Genomic DNA, 17,106 nt, shown 5'->3' with positions numbered 1-17,106 from the left:
AAAGGGATATCCTTGTATTCTGAGGCTGTGTCCTCTGGTCCTAGACTCCCCCTCTCCACATTCAGTCTGTCTAGGCATTTCAACATTCAACAGGTTTAAGTGAGATCCCCACCCCCATTCTTCTAAACTCCAACAAGCACAGGCTGAGAGCCATCAAACGCTCCTCATAGGTTAACCATTCATCCCTGAGATCATTCTCCACGAGCCTTCTCTGGACCTAAAAGCACACTGCCATCCTGGGAAAAATGTGTTGACGGGTGACTGCCCGCTCTATCTTTGCCTCTTATACAGTACTCCTCTATCATATCACCTCCCACCCTCCTTCACTCCAACCAGCCAGAAACCCAAATGCTTGCCACAGCGGTTCACCGCTCACTGTTTGAGACACCAAACGAGAGCAGACTTACTGAGTATCGCGAACAGGTTTGTTTATTTAGAGACACAGTCAGAACAGGCCTTTCCAGCCCAGCAACCCACCGATTTAACCTCAGCCTATCGCGGGACAATTTACAATGATCAATTAACCTACCAATCCTGGGACTGTGGGAGGAAACCGAATTGACTTTATTTCTTATATCCTTCTCTTATATAATGAGAGAGATCAGGCCAGACATATATAACATATAAAATCTCCAGAGAGTGGGTGAAAATGCCTTGCTAATGACAGAGGTCAGACCAGACTGGTTCAAGCTGACGGGAAGGCAGCAGTAACTCAGATGACCACGTGTTACAACAACGGCGTGCAGAAGAGCTCGAAATGGATGGGCTACACACAGTCAGTGGCAGGAGGTATAGTACCTAATAAAGCGGTAAGCTGAGCGCATGTCAGCGATAATAAACCTGATTCTGAATCGCTGCCTGACCCGCTGAGTTTGTGGGATCTCCAGATTTCCAGCCTCCACAGTATCTCTTGTTCATACACACCCTTCATTTAGATCAGAATAAAAACAGGAGAACAGCAAGGATGACAGACGATCTTATTGGACATTTTTAAAAACAGATGGTTTTGAAGTCTCATCTCAAGAACAGGAAAAGTTGCACATTTAAAGTGACATTTCATAAAAGAACAAAGAGGTCTTAAAAATCCCCTTCAGCATAACTAAGGGGAAAATAATTATATATATAAAAAAAAACACAGCATCTATTACACCAATGAAAATCGATGTTTGATGTTTCTTGCCCTGGTTACACAGGAAGTCTGGAAAAGGAGAGTTCTTGCTCCAGTGTCCCACTGCAAAATGATATTTTACTGAGTTCAAATCAGAAAGACCGAATAAATAAATCTTGCAGGTATTAGGGAGGAGAGTCCCCTCAGTTCATGGATGTAGTGTGACATAGTAAATAAGAAATAAGATAAAACATATAAAAATAAAGTTATATTGCATCAGACGTCTGGCTTTGAACGAGTAGTGTACAGAGTGCGGGGTGGGTGGTCGGAGTCAGTTGACAGATCCTGGGTCGGTGACGGGCATGGTGTGTAGGACCTCGTCGAGGAGCTGCAGGGCGCGGTGGAGGTGTACCTCGATCCAGCAGGGAGTCTGTTTGATGCTCTGCCGTGGGTAGTCTGGACCCCAGCCCTTGACGAAGCTTAGCCGCAGAATGCAGAGACGCCTCAGGTCATCGACACCAATGCCCGCGGCCGCCGAGAGACCTGAAATACACAGGGGTACGGGGAGGGGGGTGGCAGATTCAGTGGAAGAACAGGAGGGAGCACCTCTCCCTCCACACCCCAGTGTCAGGTGCTGGACCTTCAGGGTCCTGTCACCCACAGATGTCACTCAGCAAGCTAATATTCAACAGCCCCCCCCCCCAATAAACTCGTGGAGCCAGCTGCTGCCCAGCTCAGCACGCTGACCCCACATCGGGACACTGCCTTATGCCCCGTCTACCCAGCCGATACATTCCACTTTTGCCCTTTCATTATCTTTCCGAACCCCTACACCCCCTCCCTCTTCCATCACCGGCTCCCCAACCTCCCCGTCCTCACTGCCTCCCCCTCCCCACCATATAACTCATCCCCTTTCCCTCACTCCGCTCCGCTTACCGTCTCCCTTCCTCCCTCACTCCTCAGGGTCTGCCCTTGCCCCCCAACCTGTGTCTGCCCCATTCGCTCCCTCCTCACTGTCTGGCCCCCTCCCTCCTCTCAGCCTGACCCCTCACTTCAGGCTCTGCACCATGTACCCTACCTGTAGACCCAATCCCTCTTCCGAGCTTTGCCTAATGATGTTGCACCCACCTCCCCAAACTCTGCCCTAATTTATCAAAAAGCCACCGTCACCCTTGCCTGAGTTTTGTGCAGCACAGAAACCGACCCTTTGGCCCATCTCCTTAATACAGATTTTTTTTTGCTCACCCACTTGCCCACAGTAGATTCATATCCTTTACCTATTTCCATGCCTCCCTATAAAACCCTGGGTCGACCACACTGGGGCATACTGTGTTCAGTTCTGGTCACCTCATTACAGGTGGCCCCGGTTTTCAAACGTTTGCTTTACGACAGCTCGCTGTTATGAAAGACCAACATTAGTACCTGCCTTCGCTAACCAAAGAGGATTTTCACTTTTACAGAAAAAAGACGCCCGCTTTATACGTGTGTTTACCCCGAGAAAGACTACAATGACCGTGAAGCCTTGTGCAGGCAGTTGTGCGTGCATGCGTGTACGTGCACGTGTGTATGTGCTGATTTTTTTCTCCAAATTGATTTTGGCTCGCTCTTCCCGATTTTGATAAGTGAAACTACACCGTACATACAATATATCTACTTTATATAGGCTGTATATTTATCTTATTACTGCTTTTACTAGTGTTATTTTAGGTTTTATGTGTTATTTGGTTTGATTTGGTAGGTTATTTTTTGGGTCTGCAAACGCTCATCCCATATAAATTAATGGTAATTGCTTCTCTTTACGACATTTCGGCTTACAAACAGTTTCACAGGAATGCTCTACCTTCAGATAGTGGGGGAAACCTGGATGGGAAGGATGTGGAAGCTTTAGAGAGGGTCCTCCTTAAACCTGTGCTGTTTAGTTTTAGACTCCTCTACCCTGGGGAAAAGGACTTGTCTGCACCTCCCCTAACTTTATCATTAAGGTCATCCCTCAGCCTCTTTCACGCCAGGGAAAACCGTCCCCAGCCTATCCAGCCGCTCCTTATAACTCAAGGCCTCCAGCACCACCTTTTCTTCACTCTCTATAGTATATTCTTTGGCCCATCTAATCCGTGCAAAATATTATTCTGGCTACCAATTATTCAGTTATCAATTTCCATTTCTGTGGGAATTGCTTTTAACTGACAAAAATCCCAATTTTACTAAGCGCCGATGAGAAACATTCCCAAGCAGAGCCAAGAAACAATATACAAATAAATAACTGTACAAATAGATAGATCCGTTCATAGACCCACTACAGAAGGGACGCAAGGTCACAGAGGCAAACCTTTGAACCCTGTATGTAAGAAAGGGTATTCTGCCATTGCAGAGGGTCCAGGGGAGGTTCAGAAGAATGATCTCGGGAATGAAAGGGTTAACGTACGAGGAGTGTTTGATGGCTCTGGGCCTGTACTAGAATGAGGGGGGGAGATACCTATCAACTATTGAAAGGCCTAGACAGAGTGCATTTGAGAATGTTTCCTAGAGTGGGGAGTTTAGAAGCAGAGAGCACAGCCTCAGAATACAAGGACATCTCTTTAGAACGGAGATGAGGAGGAATTTCTTTAGCCATAAACTGGTGAAATAGCAGAACTCACTACCACAGACGGTTGTGCAGCCCGATTCATTGGGTGCGCTTAAAGTGGAGGTAGAGAGATAATTAATAAGGGTATCAAAAGTTATGGGGAATATGGGGTCGAGAGGGAAAATAAATTGAGCGTGACCGAATGACAGCAGACTTAGTGGGCCAAATGGCCTGATTCTGCTCCTAAGTCTTATGGTCGTAAGACTCTGTAGACAATTAAGTACAACACAATGAGCAGTAGATATGCTGGTTTTAACAGTCATGGCTCTTCACGGACGCCGATACACCCAGGAGAGGGTTTCTGATTTATGGTTTTAGCTGAGAGTTAGACTTTGGGAAGTTTTCTTTGCAGAGATATTGCATTAGGGTGCGAGAGTGAGTGGCTACTTACTGACAGCAGGGGCGATTCCTCCCACGGATCCGGGCCCTGGGATGTTACCAGCTACAGCCGCAGCCTGTGCAGCGGCGGCCGCCTGCGCCGTGGCCGCTTGCTGCTGCATCTGCCGGTGACACTGACGCAAGTCAAACACCTGTGGGGGAGAGGCGGACAGCGAGAGAGTGGATCAGTGGGGTGGGGGGAAGAAAAGAACGAATTCATGCACGTACCACTCTCCAGCTTGGGATGTCACAGATTCAGTCACTCTGTACAGGAACAGGCCCCTGGGCTCATTATATCTCTGCCAACTATTGCAGTTGCATACACCAGTCCCGGTAAGTTGGAAGGGTGTTCGGAGGGAAGGCAGAGAGAGTCAGTGGTGGTTAGTGAGGTGGGCGGGGGCAGAGGTAAAGGTAAAGTGGATAAGCAAAGGGTTTCACCACAACACTGAACTGATTCCACAACCTATAGATTCACTTCCAAGGGCTCTACAGCTCAATATTATTTATTTATTTATTATTATTTTGGGTTTTTTTTCTTTGTGTTTGCACAAAGTGTTCTCTTTTGCACATTGTCTGTCTGATCTAATTAAGTTCCTTTGTATTTACTATGAATGCCCACACGAAAGTGAATCTCAAGGTTGTACATGGTGACATATATGTACTTTGATAGTAGTTTTACTTTGAACTTTGATTGTGCACCTTATCCTGTTCTGCAACTGGAGATGGATGAAAGAAGAAAGGAGGGATAAGGAGGAGGGAAGGGTTAGACTCACTTTGAGTAGTCAAGAGGTCAGCACAATATCGTGAGCCCCAGGGCCTGCACTGTGCTATGTTCTGTCATAGGTCCTCTGGTCCCTTCGAGAACCGCGCAAGTCTCCGGTCTCCTCCCGGGACGTCCCCCTCACCTTGATGTACGCGCCAGGATAGATTTTATGCACAGCGTCTCCGGGTGCCCGCCCCGCCTCTCGATCCAAATAGTAGCTTTGCACAAATACAGCGTGGTCGCTCAGGCATCGCATCCAAACATCGCCCTCGCCCCGACACTCCAGCTGGACTCCTTTACCAATGTGCAGCCTGTAAAACAGCGCTCAACTTCAGTTCCCTCACGCGTACTTTCAAAATGCATCAGCTTCATGTTCACCGAGGAAAGATCATCACCAAGCACCTGTCCTGGTCCAACCACCTTGATGTCACGGGCAAGAAATCTCACCAACGCCTCTACTCACTCGCAAGGTAAAGAATCCACAGCAACTCTTACCACCATTTTCAGTGCACCGTAGTGGGCATTCTGTCTGGATGAATAATGACCTGGTGAGGCAACTACTCTGCACGAGACCACAAAGAAGTGCAGAGAGTTGTGGACACGGCACAGAAACCAGCCTCCCCTCCATGAACTCTGTCCACATGTGTTCCTGCCTCACCAAAATCAAATACCCCATCCACCCCGCTTCTCCCCTTCCCTAAATGGCTGAAGATACAAAAGCCTGAAAGCATGTCCCACAGTCTGAAGGACAGCTTCTATCCTCCGTTATCTCCTGGGACGATAAGATGGACTCTTGACCGCATTGTGGCCCTTGCAGCTCATTGAATGCCTGCACTGCATTTACTGCTTTCTCTCATGCTACCGCAATCTACTGTTCTAATGAATGATCTGTAAGGATGGCAGGAAAAACAACATTTTCACTGTGTACACAAGTATTGTGTGCATTTCTGGTCACTTACCTACAGGAGAGATGTCAATACTCTTGAAAGAGTACATAGAAATTTTACAAGGATCTTGCTGGGACTTGGGGATCTGAGTTCTATGGCAACCACCATCTCTAACTAAAGCTCAGAGTCATACAATTAAAATACTTTTAGAGATACAGTAAAGTTACAGGCCCTTCTGAACGAATGATTCCGCACCACCCGATTTCACCTGCCTCTCCAGTGACCTGGATTCAATCTCACCGCTGCACATTCTCCCTGTGGCCGTGAGGGTTTCCTCAGGTGCTCCGGTTCCCTCACACATTCCAAAGAAGTAGGAGTTTAATTGGTCACATGGATGAAGTTGGGTGGTGCGGGGTCATTGGCTCGGAAGAGCCTGCTTCACTGAACGGCATCGTGCCCCAGGATGTGTAGCCTCCACAGGTGCAGAGATGTACGGACACCTAATGTGTTTCCACCGGGTTCTCCGGTTTCCTCCCACAGTCCACAGACGTACGGGTTAGTAGGGTAATTAGTCATTGTAAATTGTCCTGTGATTAGGACAGGATTAAATCGGTGGGCTGCTGGGCGGTGCAGCTAGAAGGGAAATGTGCTGGGTAACTGTGTTGCCCGGCCTCGTTGGGCCAGAAGAGCCTGATACTGTGCTGTATCTTGAAATAAATAAAACAATTCCCATTAAAACTCCTTCCTCTCACCTTAAACCTACACTGTATGAGTGGGTGGTTGATGGTTGGCAGAGACGATGGACTGAAGGGCTGTTTCCTTGCTGTAATTCTGTGACAACGTAGTGCATCATCCGGGATGGGATTTGGGACCAATAGTCGGCGAAGTCAGCCATGCATGAAGTTACAGCAAACCCTTACACTAACCTGGCCTTCTCACTGGTGTCAGTCCTATGTACGTTTGAAAGCTGACCGAGGCAGAAGCGATCTCCTCCTGATGGGTCCACGTAGCCGTCGACCGTCACCACCGGGCAGCTGGAGGGAACTTTGAACATCTCCCCCACCTGCACATCCATCTCAAAGTAGGTGATTGAACACCAGAACTCAGGGCCTACAGAAGAGGGGATGGGGCAGATGGAGCAATCAAAGGTGAACAAGGAAAAGAAAGCTCATCCAACCGGAGAACATACTCTACTGACAACAGTTATACAGCACGGAAACAGGCCCAACTCATCCACACTGACCTAGTCCCATCTTCATGTGTTTGGCCCGTATCCCTCTAAACCTTCCTTTTCCATGTACCTGTCCAAATGCCTTTGAAACCCAATGCTACCTGCCTCTGTCACTTCCTTTCGCAGCTTATTCCACATCCAACATCCTCCATAGTTTATTTTATTTAAAGATACAGCACGGTTAAAGGCCCTTCTGGCCTAGTGAGCCACGCCACCAATTAACCATCAAACCTGCGTATCTTGGAACATGGGAGGAAATCAGAGCACCCGGAGGAGACCCACACGGTCAAGGGGAGAACGTCCAAACTTGCTACAGGCAGCAGCAGGAATTGAACCAGTGTCGCTGGCGCTGTGATAGCACTACACTACAGCACAAGCTATCTCCTTGGTAATGCTCGGACAGCAGGAATGCCACACTTTGACCGTTTCCAATGAGAGAACAAAGACCGCAGAACAGTAGATCACAGGTATGGCCCTTTGGATCACGATGTCGTGCTGAACTCTTAACCTACTCCAAGACCAATCTAACTCTTCCTTTCTGCATAGCCCTCTTTCTTTCATCCATGGGCCTATCTCAGTCTCTTAAATGCCCCTCATGCATCTGCCTCTACCAGCACCCCTGGCAGGGTGTTTCACACTCCCACCACTCTCCGTAAAAAAAACACTTGCTCTGACATCTCCTCTATGCTTTCCTCCAATCACCCCCCCCCCCCCCCCCCCATTTTAGCTCTTTCCGTCCTGGAAAATGGTCCCTGGCTGTTCACCTTAACTATGCCTTATCATTTTATATACATCTCTGTAAAGTCACCTTTCATCTTTCTTCGCTCTGTTACGTACCCGTGATATGTGACTGGGGTTGAAGCTATACTGGACTTGAGGTAATGGTCTTGTGATGGTGGAGTGACGTCATTTTCCCGCCAGTAGAGGTCATGTGACAGGTTTTTTTTTACAGGGTATAAAAGGAGGACCCCTCCCTGTGAGGAGGGGCAGCTCGTGGCTGGATTTGCCATGTTGACTTCATGCCACTGCGTGATTTAATGTTATGGCGCAGTTTAGTTGAAAGATGAAGTTTTATCTAATGCCTAAAGTTTAAAAGGTCATTGCCAGCAGTTTCTTTACAATACTGCTAGTTGAGAATCAGTGGAGAGTGAAGATCGGAGTTCGGGAGTTAAAGATCGAGGAGAATCGATTTCGACGGTGAAACAGGTTCGAGCTTGTTTGATCCTTATTCGGAAGGAATTCGTTGACTGTTCTCGTGTTAATCCCTGCGAAATAGCAGAAAGGATTGGGAATAGTTCTGTAAAGGAAAGGTCAGTGCCTTTAAGCCGTTTCGTTTTGGTACGTAAATCCTTCGTGGGAAAAGTTCGATCTTGGGAACTGAAGCAACACGACGTAAGAGAATTTAAATCGTCTTAAAAAGTCTCTCCCTTAAATGGACTGTGAGCATTCTGAACTTTTGGCAATACTACTTTGAAGAACTGTTTAAGCTGCCGCACAGCAGCTGATTTCCGGTTACGTCAGTGATTTGTTTACTTTTGGGGGGCTTGTTTTGAGTGTTTAATAAACGTGTTATTTGTTAATATAGACCCCTGCTTAACTCATATATTTATTGTTGCCTGAATCCATAACAGCTCCAAAGAGAAACGTCCTAGCTCACTCAACCTTTTCTCATAAGGCATGTACTGTAATCCAGGCCGCATCCTGGTTAATCTCTTCTGCACCCTTTCGAAAGCTTCCACATCCTTCCTAAAATGTAAGGTCCAGTTCACTCTATCCATAGCCGCTGATTGATTTGCTGAGAATTTCCACCATTTCCCGTTCTTTGTAAAGGGCTTGAAAGGATTGACACTGAGAAAGTGTTTTGAGACATGCGAGAGACCCGAAGGGAGAGACAAAAATCCACTAATTCAAATCGGAAATCAGGTTTAACATCACTGACACTGTTTTGCAGCAGCAGTACATTGCAATGCACGATAATAAAACTATAAATTAAAATGAGAAATAAATATCACAACTTTAAACTAAGTAATGCAAAAAGAGAGCAAGAGAAAAAAAATACAGTTAGTAATGGATGCATTGTCCATTCAGAAATCTGATAGGGGTGGGGAAGGCGTTCCTAAAACCCCTGTACCTCCCCCTGGATGGTAGCAATGAGAAGTGGGCATGTCCTGGGTGCTGGGGGTACTGGAGTGACGGGGGAGGAGTCTTAATGATGGAAAGAAAGCTCTTTAATGAGAATGCAGAGATTATGGAACTTGTCAGCACAAGGTATGGCTGAGATGCACCTTAAGAACGGGAGAAAGGCAAAGGAGGATTTGATGGCAGCGTAAGATTACTGGGATGGGCAGAGGCTCGCATGGAACTCCTGTAGAAGCACAGACCAATTTGACCCGTTGCTGTTATTTATTATTTGGAGACGCAAAGCATACGGGAATCAGGAGCAAAATACAAATCTCTGGAGGAGCTCAGTGGGTCAGGCAGCATTTGTATAGGGAAATGGATGGCTGCTGTTTTGGGCTGAGAGTTTGGGGAGAGATAGCCGATATCAAGAGGGAAGAGAGAAGGGTGAGGCAGGGTCTGGAAGGTGACGGGTGGAACCAGGTGAGGAGGGAGATGATCGGACAGATAGAGCCAGGTGAGGGGACAGGAGGGGGTTGGTAGGGACAGACAAGGAGAGAGCTATAGGGGGTAGATAAGCCAGGTGAGGTGACAGGAGGGGTAGGTAGAGACAGAGACTGGTGTGATAAGCAGAGACACAAGAGGCTGCTGGAATCTGATGAAGGTAATATGGAATCCAATATGGGAGGGATGATGAGCAGATGCATCCAGGCTGGACAGAGGAAGGACTCTGAATTTGTGGATCACTGGGATCTCTTCTGGGGAAGATCAGACCTGTACAAAGTGTACGGGTTACACCCAAACTCCAGGAGGACCAATATCCCTGCGGGCAAGTTTTCTAGAGCTATTTGGGGTGGGGGGGGGGATGGGAAACAGAGTAACAGATCAGAGGATGGGGCACAGACAGTAGAAAAGAAACAAAGAAAATACTGGGTGGCAGGAGAACTGGGAGCAAGAAAGAAATACAGGGAAATCGGGTGGCGGAATGAGACGATGTCCCTCTAGCCATGGAGAGGGCTGAGGACGTACAGGTCAGTGTGAAAATGGAGAGGGGTGCTGAGTATTTTGAGAACACTCTTACCTGGATGGTTGGAAATGGGTTGCTGATAGGATGTCCCATTGTGATGCGAAGACCCTGAAATGAAGAAAACCGTTATAAACTTTGTGTTATACTCAGGGAAGGAGGCAGAGGAAGTGGAGCGAGTGCAGGCATGCTGGGTTTAATCTGTGCTAGGTTAAAAGGCTAACCCTGTAGAAGGACCCTCCCATCAATACTGTTCTCCAATGTTTTAACTGGATTAACGACGTCTGCGACTGACCCAGTGTGCTTATTATTCTTACAGAAACATGGTTCCAGGACAACATCCCATGCAACATCAGTCTTCAGGCCATGACACACAGGACCTGGGCTAATATTATTTTTCAACTATATTGTGCTTTATCAAAGCTACTTGAGCTGTGTATGTATAATCTATATTTTCATTTATATTTATCATTATTATTGTTATGAGCAGAGGAGACAACATCTGCCGGAAGTAAATTCCTTGTATGTGCATAGGTACTTGGCGATTAAAGTCTGTTTCTGATTCTGATTCTGATGTCCATATCAAAGTTCAAAAGTGCGTTATCAAATAATGTATGAATTATACAACCCTTGAGATTTGTTTGCTTACCGGCAGTCGCAAAGCAAGGCACTCAGAAGAACCCAATTTTAAAAAATAAGACCAACCCCAGTGCCCACAGAGAGAGAGGAAAACTCAAAACAAATCATTCAAACAAAACAACAACATTCCAAACCAAACTGAGCTCAAAGTAGCCCAGGGTAGGCCTCAGGCCTTGATAGTCAGTTCATTATGTTAGCATGGCAAATTGTAATAAAGTTCACAGACACAAAGCACAGTAGCGGGGTGGGGGGGGGGGCAGTCTCACAGCCTTAGCATCACGGTTATAGGAGCCCCCAGACCAGCAGGGCCAGCATTTAAATTGTGCAAACCTTGCACTAGGACCCGGGACCCTGCCGCAACAAGTCATTCTGAGCCTAGATTTCTGCTGGAGACCATCAGAGAAGACCACACAGTGCATACTGTGTACCTTGGCCCCAGAAGAAAGATGATTCATTTAGCTGCATATGTGTATGGTCAAATGACAATAAACTTGAACTTGAAAGCCCATCGGTGAAGGAAAAACAGCTTTGTGGCAGATGTTAGCACTGGCTTAAGCACGATTGTTCCATAGTAATTTGAGATACTTTCTAACAGAGGGAGATACTGGCTGAAGGCACTGGTCAGACCTCACCTGGAGTATTGACAGCAGTTCTGGGACCCTCATCTAAGAAAGGATGTGCTGACATTGGACAGGGTGCAGAGGAGGCTCATGAGGATTATCCCGGGAACAAAAGGGTTAACATACGAGGTGTCTGATGGTTCTAAGCCTATACTCGCTGGAGTTTAGAAGAATAAAGTGGGGTCTCGCTGAAACCTACCGAATATTGAAAGACCTAGATAGGGTGGATATGGTGCTTTCTATAGTGGGGGAGTCTAGGACCAGAGTGCACAGCCTCTGAACAGAAGGATGTCCCTTTAGAACAGAGATGAGGAGAAGTTGCTTGCGCCACACGGTGGTGAACCTATGTAATTCATTGCCACAGACGGCTGTGGAGGATAGGTCAATGAATGTATTTAAAGTGGAGGTTGATATCCCTTGATTAATCAGGGTATCAAAGGTTATAGGGAGAAAACAGGAGAATGGGGTTGAGAGGGATAATGAATCAGACATGATGGAATGGCAGAGCAGACTCGATGGGCCAATTGATCTATATTTTATGGCTTTCAGTGACACAACTGAACAGGTTTTAACGAAGTGTTCAAGTTCAGTCTATAGTCACTCAACCGTACACGTGTACACGGCCAAATGAAACAACCTTCCTCCAGACCAAGATACCAACAGCGTCTGCCTGTACTGCACATTCTCTGCAGCTCTCACACTTTATTCAGAATCAAAATCTTCCTCAATAGATAAATGGCAGGCCAGCATTTTTTTAAACTATGCTCCTAAACGTTGGAACTCAATACCTAAAACTATAAGGGATGCAGACTCAGCTGATACTTTTAAATGACAGTTCAAACCTTTACTGAGTTCAAGTTCACCCTCGGTTTACTGTCATTCAACTATGCACACGTGGATCATCAAATGGAAACAACGTTCCTCTGGATCAAGGTGCACAACACAGTACATATAACTCACACACGACTCAAAAGTAATATTACCACAAATAAATTAACAAACAACAAGCTGCATATATGATACAAGTTAAAAAGTACACAGTAAAGTGCTACTGGCACTTTATATGCAATGAGACCTGGGTGGAGACAGGGGGTTCAGTAGTCTTACGGCCCAAATTTTTGGATGGCATGGTAGTAGTTAGCACAACATTTTACAGTAGTAGTGACCCTGGTTCAAATCCCACCGCTGTCTGTAAGGAGTTTGTACGTTCTCCTGTGACCGCGTGGGTTTCCTCTGGGTGCTCCGGTTTCTTCCCACAGTCCAAAGATGCACGGGTTGGTAGGTTCATTGGTCATTGTAACTTCTCCCGTGATTAGGCTAGGATTAAAAATCGGAGGGTTGCTGGACGTCATAGCTTGAAGGGCTGGAGGAGCCTATTGCCCACTGTATCTCAATAAACAAATAAATCAGGCCTCACCAATGTCTTATACAATTTCAACAGAACATCCCGCTCCGTACTCACGTCCTGACAAAGGGTCTCAACCCGAAACATCGACAGTGCTTCTTCCTATAGATGCTGCCTGGCCTGCTGTGTTCCACCAGCATTTTGTGAGTGTTTCCTGTACTCATACAATGATTTATGAAGGCCAATGTGGCAAAAGCTTTCTTTACAGCCTCATCTACCTGCGACACCACTTTCAAGGAATTACGGACCTGTATTCCCAGATTCCTCTGTTCTACAACACTCTTCAGTGCCCTACCGCTCACGGTGTATGTTCTACCCTGGTTTGTCCTCCCAAAGTGCAACACCTCACACTTAGTCATAGAGCACAGGAACAGGACCTATGCCTCCTCTAGTCTGCCTGACACAGTGGTGTCAAGAAAACAACCTTGCCCTCAATGTCACAAAAACAAAGGAGCTGATTGTGGACTACAGGAGGAGTGGAGACAGGCTAACCACTATTGACGTCAATGGATCTGGGGTTGAGAGGGTGAACAGCTTCAAGCTCCTCGGCATAAACCACTGAGGACCTCACGTGGTCTGTACACACCGGCTGTGTGGTGAAAAAGCACAACAGCACCTCTTTCACCTCAGACTGTTGAAGAAGTTTGGTATGGGCCCCCAAATCCTAAGAACTTTCTACAGGGGCACAATTGAGAGCATCCTGACTGGCTGCATCACTGCCTGGAATGGGAACTGTACTTCCCTCAACCGCAGGACTCTGCAGAGAGTGGTGCAGACAGCCCAGCGCGACTTCCCATGATTCAGGACATTTACAAATTCAGGTGTCTGAAAAGGACCTGAAGGATCATTGGGGACCCGAGTCACCCCAACCACAAACCGTTCCAGTTTCTATCATCCAGGAAACGATATTGCAGCATAAAAGCCAGGACCAACAGGCTCCAGGACAGCTTCTTTCACCAGGCTGATTACTTAATGCTGATACAATTGCATTTCTATGTTATACTGACTGTCCTGTTGTACATACTATTACAAATTACTATAAATTGCACATTGCATATTTAGATGGAGACAAAGATTTTTACACCAGGATGCAAGTAATAAAGTCAATTCAATTCAAAGTCCCATTGACCTCCACCTGGACCACAGCCCTCCATGCCCCTCCCTGCATTAAATTCCACTTGCTTCTGAAATACAATTAAAACATACAAACGTTTGTAATTTATTATCTTTCTTCCATTAACAAAACCCTCCTTAGTTTCCTTTAAACGATTACCATCTCTATGCACTATTGCAACACCCCTGCAGGCAGCCCTCTCAAAGGACAGGTGGGAACTCACTCACCATTATGTGCTGTGTGCGTCTGTGCAGTCGAGGCAGCGTGTCGCAGCAGAAACGGCATCACCCCTGGCTGTGACGTCTGACCTGAAGGAAAACAAGATCACGCAGGGTGCTTCCATTAACAAGGTAGTAATGTAGACTTCAATAAGAGCTAAACACAAGAGCAGGTAGCGCATCACTTTACAGCACCCGCTATCAATGATGGGATGCAATTTCCACCGCTGTCTGTACACTCTCCCCATGGCCACATTCCAAAGACGTACGGGTTAGGATTAGTGCGGTGGCCATGGCACCAGCACCATTGCAACCTCTGTGGGCTGCCCCCAGCACATCCTTGGACTCTGTTGGTCATTGCCACAAATGGCACAATTCACTGTATGTTTTGATGTACACATGACAAACAACGCTAATCCCTTTAAAGATTCTTGAGCAACACAAAACGCTGGAGGAACTCAGCAAGTCAGGCAGATTCAACAGTTAATGTTTGGGGCCAAAACGTTGACTATTTATTCCCCTCCATAGATGCTGTCTGACATTCCAATACAGCTGAGAATCACAACTACTTCCAAGGTCTGAGCAGTTAATAAAGATGTTTAATGCATTTGAATAAACTATCGCTGCTTAAAACTGACAGTAACAATGCTGACTGAGGCCTTATATCTCTCCGGATCCCGTATAGGAAACGTGGTTGAGGCCAGGGATACAGATACTTTTGAGAAAACATGTTTACAACTTCCATTACTAACTATCTTGCTGGTAAATGTACAACATCTAGTAAATAAAATGGATGATCTCAGAGATAGAAAGGACATTAGGACTGCATGAGTACTTTGTTTCTCGAAATTCCCCTTCCGTACCGGATGCAGCGATTCAGATCGACAGGTTCACTATACACCGTCAGGATAGGACTGTCGAGTCTCCCAAAAGCAGAAGTGGAGGAGTATGCTTCATGATCAACTCCTCTTGGTGCACAAATGTATCAGCGCTGTCCCAATTCTGCTCACTAGACCTGGAATCTCTCGCAATTCAAGTTCCGTCCATTTTACCTGCCGCAGGAGATTTCTGTTATCATTTTGGTGGCGGTGTCCATTCCACCTCAGGCCAATGTCAAACAGGCTCTAGATAATCTGAACAATAGGGTCAACATGCACAAAATAACACACCCCGACACCTTCACCATCGTTTTGGGGATTTTAACCAGGCCAGCTTGAAACACTCACTAAACAATTACCATCTACAAATCACTTGCAATACCAGAGGAAACAACACGCTGGACCATTGTTACATCACCATCAAGAATGCCTACCGCGCTATTCCACGCCCTCACTTCGGGAAGTCTGATCACCTGGCTGTACTTCCACTCCCTGAGTATAGGCAGACACTAAAAACTGCTGCACCAGCAGTGAGGACCAGGAAGGTTTGGACAAGGAAAGCACAGGAGTACCTGCAGGACTGCTTTGAATCAGTGGACTGAACTACGTTCAGGAATTCATCTTCGAACCTGGATGAGTATGCTGCAGTTGTTACTGACTTCATTAAAACCTGTGTGGATGACTGTATGTCTATGGAAACTTGCTGTACATTCCCAAACCAAAAGCCATGGATGAACCAGGAGGTACATCATCTGCCGAGAGCTAGATCTGTGGTATTTAAGTCTGGTGACCCATTACAAGAAAACCAGGAATGACTTGTGGAGGGCTTTTTCAAGAGTGAAGAAACAATTCTGAGTGGAATTGGAGGTGACATCAGATGCACGGCAACTCGGGCAGGGTCTGCCAGACATTACTTCCTACAAAGCGAAACCCAGTAGCATGAATGGCAGCAATGTTTCACTAACAGATAAGCTCAATGCCCCTTTGAAAGGGAAAATATAACTACAGCTGTGAAGATCCCTGCTGCACCTGGTGTCCCTGTGATCTGTCTCAGAGGCCAATATTAGATTGTCTTTAAGGAGGGTGAACCTCAAGCCAGCAGGCCTCGATGGAGTACCTGGTAAGGCTCTGAAAACTTGTGCCAACCAACTAGCAGGAGTATTCAAGGACATTTTCAACCTCTCACTGCTATGGTCGGGAGTTCCCACCTGTTTCAAAAGGGCAACAATTACACCAGTGCCTAAGAAGTGTAGTGTGAGCTGTCTTATTGACTATCATCCACTAGCACTCACATCTACAGTGAAGAAATGCTTTCAGAGGTTGGTTATGGCTACAATCAACTCCTGCCTCAGCAAGGACCTGGACCCACTACAATTTCCCTAGCGCCACAATAGGTCAATGGCAAGCGCAATCTCAATGTCTCTTCACACGGCCTTAGATCATCTGGACAATACAAACAGCTATGTCAGGATGTCGTTCATTGACTATAGCACAGCATTTAACACCATCGTTTCCACAGACCTGATCGATAAACTACAAAACCTGGGCCTCTGCACCTGGATCGTCAAATTCCTAACTAGAAGACCACATTGGATTGGTGATGACATCTCCTCCTCACTGATGATCAACACTGGCGCACCTCAGGGGTGTGTGCTTAGCCCACTGCTCTACTCCCTCCATCCCCATGACTATGTGGCTAGGCACAGCTCAAATGCCATCTATATAAATTTGCTGGTGATACAACTATTGTTGGTAGAATCTCAGATGGAAATGAAAGGGTATACAGGAGTGAGATATACTAGCTAGTTGAGTGGTGTCACAGCAACAACTTTGCACTCAATGTCAGCAAGATGAAAGAGCTGATTGTGGACTTCGGGAAGGGCAAGACAAGGGAACACACACCAGTCCTCATAGAGGGATAAGAAGTGCAGACAGTGAGCAACTTCAAGTTCCTAGGCTCCTAGGTCTCAAGATCTCAAGAGTATAACCTGAGCCCAACATATCAATGTAGCTATAAAGAAGGTGTCAGTGGCTATATTTCATTCGGAGTGTGAAGAGAATTGCTTTATCAAGTAAAACACTTGAAAACCTCTATAAATG

The 17,106-nt window shown here is 46.4% G+C and overlaps 1 protein-coding gene across 3 annotated transcripts in view; it reads right to left on the bottom strand.

The window, feature by feature from the left end:
* Positions 1–411: 411 nt before the first annotated feature.
* The window catches only part of smad10a (SMAD family member 10a), a 126,225-nt gene continuing 109,530 nt past the window's right edge, over positions 412–17,106 (bottom strand). For all 3 annotated transcript variants that reach the window (XM_073061141.1, XM_073061139.1, XM_073061140.1), the window contains exons 8-13: positions 14,138–14,218; positions 10,190–10,243; positions 6,686–6,869; positions 5,015–5,183; positions 4,123–4,261; positions 412–1,651 (exon numbers count right to left, since the gene is read on the bottom strand). In XM_073061141.1, the coding sequence (XP_072917242.1) occupies positions 1,440–1,651; positions 4,123–4,261; positions 5,015–5,183; positions 6,686–6,869; positions 10,190–10,243; positions 14,138–14,218 (839 nt within the window). In that variant the 3' untranslated portion in view covers positions 412–1,439. The remainder of the gene's footprint in view (positions 1,652–4,122; positions 4,262–5,014; positions 5,184–6,685; positions 6,870–10,189; positions 10,244–14,137; positions 14,219–17,106) is intronic.

Source organism: Hemitrygon akajei, chromosome 11, assembly GCF_048418815.1.
Source record: "Hemitrygon akajei chromosome 11, sHemAka1.3, whole genome shotgun sequence".
NCBI classification, from domain to species: Eukaryota; Metazoa; Chordata; class Chondrichthyes; order Myliobatiformes; family Dasyatidae; genus Hemitrygon; species Hemitrygon akajei.
Note: the sequence above shows the minus strand (reverse complement) of the source record. Positions and strands in the feature narration are given on the sequence as shown.